This window comes from Teleopsis dalmanni, chromosome 2 (genome assembly GCF_002237135.1).
Source record: "Teleopsis dalmanni isolate 2A chromosome 2, ASM223713v2, whole genome shotgun sequence".
NCBI classification, from domain to species: Eukaryota; Metazoa; Arthropoda; class Insecta; order Diptera; family Diopsidae; genus Teleopsis; species Teleopsis dalmanni.
The window spans coordinates 90229156-90233510 of record NC_051847.1 but is presented as its reverse complement, the minus strand read 5'-3'; the positions used below and the strand labels follow the sequence as shown (position 1 = coordinate 90233510).

At 29.8% G+C, this 4355-nt stretch overlaps 1 protein-coding gene across 1 annotated transcript in view; it reads right to left on the bottom strand.

Annotated features, from left to right (window-relative positions):
• Window positions 1–3611: 3611 nt before the first annotated feature.
• Window positions 3612–4355, bottom strand: part of LOC119675056 — a 13944-nt gene continuing 13200 nt past the window's right edge. Inside the window, exon 7 of the mRNA XM_038086243.1 lies at window positions 3612–3634. Within this exon, the coding sequence (XP_037942171.1) occupies window positions 3612–3634 (23 nt within the window). The remainder of the gene's footprint in view (window positions 3635–4355) is intronic.

The following is a 4355-nucleotide window of genomic DNA, read 5'->3' as shown; positions in this document are numbered from 1 at the left end:
AGTATACTTACTTAAGTAAATATGATCCTACGAATTGGTTAGCTGGTTCAAATTTTTCAGCATTGCTCTATCTTAATATGACTGGAAATTGTTTTCTCGACAGCTTAAAAAAAAAAACTTTTGAACGTTTGATAAGAATAGTGGAACTGAACTTATCATATTGTTCCATAAACACGATTACAGAAAATGCATTTGATGTCATCGTTCAAACACTAAAACATATCGATTTGAGCAATAATGATCTAATAGCACTAGATGGCGATTTTTTTAAATCGGCCATAACGAATGATATCCAAATATTGTTGAATGAAAATAACTGGAATTGTACCTGTGATAATGTTGAATTGATACGATATGTCAAGAGTAGACAAGATAACACAACAATTGCTCCAAAATGTTTAACACCATCTAATTTGTATCATTGTGACATAAATTGGATTGATTTGGACTGTGAAAGCTCTAAAACAACAGCAATCACCAGCTTAACTACCATAAATGTAGGTAATAACACTGACACAACCATCGATATGAGTGATACTAGTAAAAGCTCTGAAGGTGAAATTGATGACTCTGAAGAATTTGATGATGACTTTGCAAGAACTACGACGCCTTTACCTTTTGATAGGAACTTAATAGAATTAAGTTGTATTCTTCTTGCGCCCAATGCAGAGACCTTCCAAATATTTGTCCAAAATTATGATACACTCTTTGTAATACGTTCACTATCGTCGACAAGTGTTTTGGTATTAATTGGTAATCACGCGCAGGACTTTCAAATTGTGTACTTTTTAGCGAAGAATTATACCATCAATATTGATCAAAAAGCATTTAATTTACTTACTCGACAGACTGTGCTGAAAAGTGGAATACACATTGAAGGTTTGGAGAGTGGTAAAAGTTATGTTTTCTGTTTAGTGGCGGATGATGAACACACAATTTCTCCTTTCAATTGCCTTTCTCATTACATGACAACTGGGATATTGGATACGGAATATGGTGGTTGGCTTAATCGTGATGATATTTTTTGGTTTGTTTCAGCAACTGTATTAGTATTACTAATATGCCTATTTCTGGGTGCTTTTGTTATGTATTTGTTTTTGAGATATCGGCCTACATGGCTCAAAGGTAGTAAACGTCTTGTAAGACTTGATAACACAAAAAATAATGTTATACTCTTGCCAAAAGATCATGATTCTGATATATATTATAAGTTAAGGTAAAATGTTCATATTATATTTTAAGCTTAATATTATCGCAGTCTAAATATTACAGTAATTTACTCGAACAGGGTCCTTCTGTTAGTGATGCTTACGCTACCGAAACACGTTTGACAACAAATATTTACGATTACTTGGAATTTTATAGAAACTTTGAGAATTTTCGTTTAAAGAAAATAGATGAACTTGAAGAGAATATGCCTCCCTCTCAGTTTGCTCCAACTGCTCCATCAAATGAAAGTAACAGCGAAGGTTATGGTTCAACTTGCACTGAATCAACTATTAAACTTGAGGATTTTGAGCGAAAATTTGAAGAAAAGCCTGAATATGAGAGCTTACAACATTACGAAGTACTTTTTTAAATATTTTTTTATGTAACCAAAAAATTTTTTTTAACTCAGTCAATTGTATAGAAAAGCTTATTTCAGTAAGAATAAACAATCCACATATATTTTAAAATAATTAATTCAGATATTATATATAAAATTAATTTATTATCATTATCATTGGCGTTAACTTCAGCTATTCAAATAATCCACTTCGAAATTTGTCTATTACCTCTGGCTTCTTTCCAATTCGGGATAACAAGCTTACTTCCATCCATTTGTTCTAGCCCATCCATTTGGTGTATCAAATACATGTTTTTTTACTGATTGCGACTGATTTATTATACGAAATATTCTTTTATTATTTTTTAATAAAGTTAGACTAATTTGCTTGTCTGGCAATAAGGGGTTAAGCTTTAAATATTAAAGGTAAACATTTTTTATTTAAAGACACAAATGTTTAGTCTTCAGGAAATCTTCCTCTTACCTATCAAAAAAATAGATTTTTTTGAACATTTCTTTAAAATATATCTATGTTTTTGGCGGATCATACAGCTGTTTCCAGTATTATCAAATAGCAATCAGATTTTTTCGAATTATTTTTTACATTTAATAAAATAAAATTTAAGGTAAATAATTCTTTGAGACTGTACGTATCAAAGGTTAAACTCGTACCCTGCCAAATTTTAAGCTCAGAGTCAATGCTCTTAACCCAAATGACCAAAAGCCGAATTTGATTCGAACTTGGTCTTTTGTTAATTTGTTGGGAAAGGTCATTTAACAAAAATTGCTAAATGTTTTTGTTTTATATTAAAACAAGATCATATATACTAGCTGAAGAATAATTCAATTAATTAATTAAAGTTATTTTTAGTTGTAAGATTTTAATGATGGGTATAGTTCAAAACAGCTGTGTGGTCAGTTAAAAATTTAATTAATTAAAAATAATAAAATTTTGTTGTTGCAATTCACTACTGCTGAAAAACCTCTCTATCAAAAAACAATAAAGAAAGTACAATAGTGTACTTTCTAGAACTTTCTAGTGAATTTGGTATTTGATGGTATTTATAGGTCAAGTTAATCGAAAGGAATCGAGTCTTCTCTAAAAACATTTTGTAGCAAATTTTATGGTTTTATTTTATTTTACGGATTCCATTTATATGGAATAATCTCTATATTAATTGACAATTTTCTATAATCTAGAATAGTTTTATCATATTTCGAAATGATTGGATATGATTGGATACATAATTTTCAAGTGAACGTTAGTGCCATTATTAGTTCCAGTTCTCAAATAGAAAAATAAATGCATCCATTACAATCTTATACGTCATATTAATGCTTGATAAGTTTTGACTCTAACAGTTTATTTAAGTGTTCTTAGAATTTTAATAGGACCTTTAAAAGCATTCGAGAGTAGAAAATTATGGAATTATGGCTTCGTAGAAAGCTTTGCCATCATACGAAACTAGCTAAAAATTATTTCGTTCATATGCTTTTAATATCAGATGAATTAATATTATTCAGCTTTATATTGCAGTAATAACTTGATAAGCATTTATCTGATTAATTTGATTAAATAAATAACCATTGAAATTAATGAAATCATAATTATGTGCATTTGAGACTCAAATGACTAAAAATAGTTTTAGTAAAGACTTCAAGTGAAGTAGTTCAATTTAGATTCGTTAGAACGAGGCAGAGATTTCAAAAAAGTATGTTTTATTCAAAATCGTTCAATATAAATAATAACACTAAAAAGAAAAAATCTCAAATGTTATATTCAGCAAAAAGATATCGGTAATGTATAGTACTTTTTTTCATATTTGCCGATCTTGAAAGTATATTTTGTATTATAAATCCTAAACTATTTCATAGCTGGATGAAGTACATAGTCGTTCCGGCTTTAATTGGATTTATATTGTTATTAGTACTGATGAATGTAAATTTTAGTAATAGGAATGAAACTCTAAATGAAAAGGTAATGCCAACATCTACTGATAGTTCCTTTCGCGCATTTACCATCACAAGTGTATCTGTGGAAACTACTCTGCCGAAGTGAGTACATTTAAGGAGATAATTTAATAACCTCTTTAATGCATAAGAGTTCCATAATTTTTAGCATAAATATGAATTATCAATTAAAATGGGCAAATGGTTGTTCTCTTCGACATCCTGGATTTGATAAGTGTGTTCTAACATGCGAGGATGATCTTGAACCTAAATTATATACTGACATTCAAAGCTTTGTGCCGTATTGCAATGAAGACTTCGATATTCTGTTCAATTTCTGCTTCTTTTATAATTCAGGAAAAATGACTAAAAATTACTTAGAGGGTGATTTTGTGATTAGAAACTTAACATTTGATGGTTGTACTTTCTATGAAATAGAAAACGGGGCATTTGATCATGCTTCTGTACATAATTTGGAAACGATCACCTTCAGTGGGAACGCATTAAGCCAGTTTAGTGAAGAAACATTTGTGGGATTAAATTCACTTAAATATCTGAAATTCCGTAACAATGAATATAAGAAGAAATCATTCCAAGGAACGAATTTTTTACTACCGATAGCTAGTACAGTAAATCAGGTCATAATTCAACAAATAACCACCACCAACGTTTATAATCCGACAAGTTGGTTAGGTGGTGTGTCGTTGGAGGCTCTGAAACGTCTTGATATGAGTGAAAATAATTTTGCTAACGAACTTAATAGTGGAACGTTTGAAAAATTGGTACAAATCAAGGAATTGATACTTTCAAATTGTAATATTTTATCAATACAGTTGGGCACATTCGATGTTGTTATAAA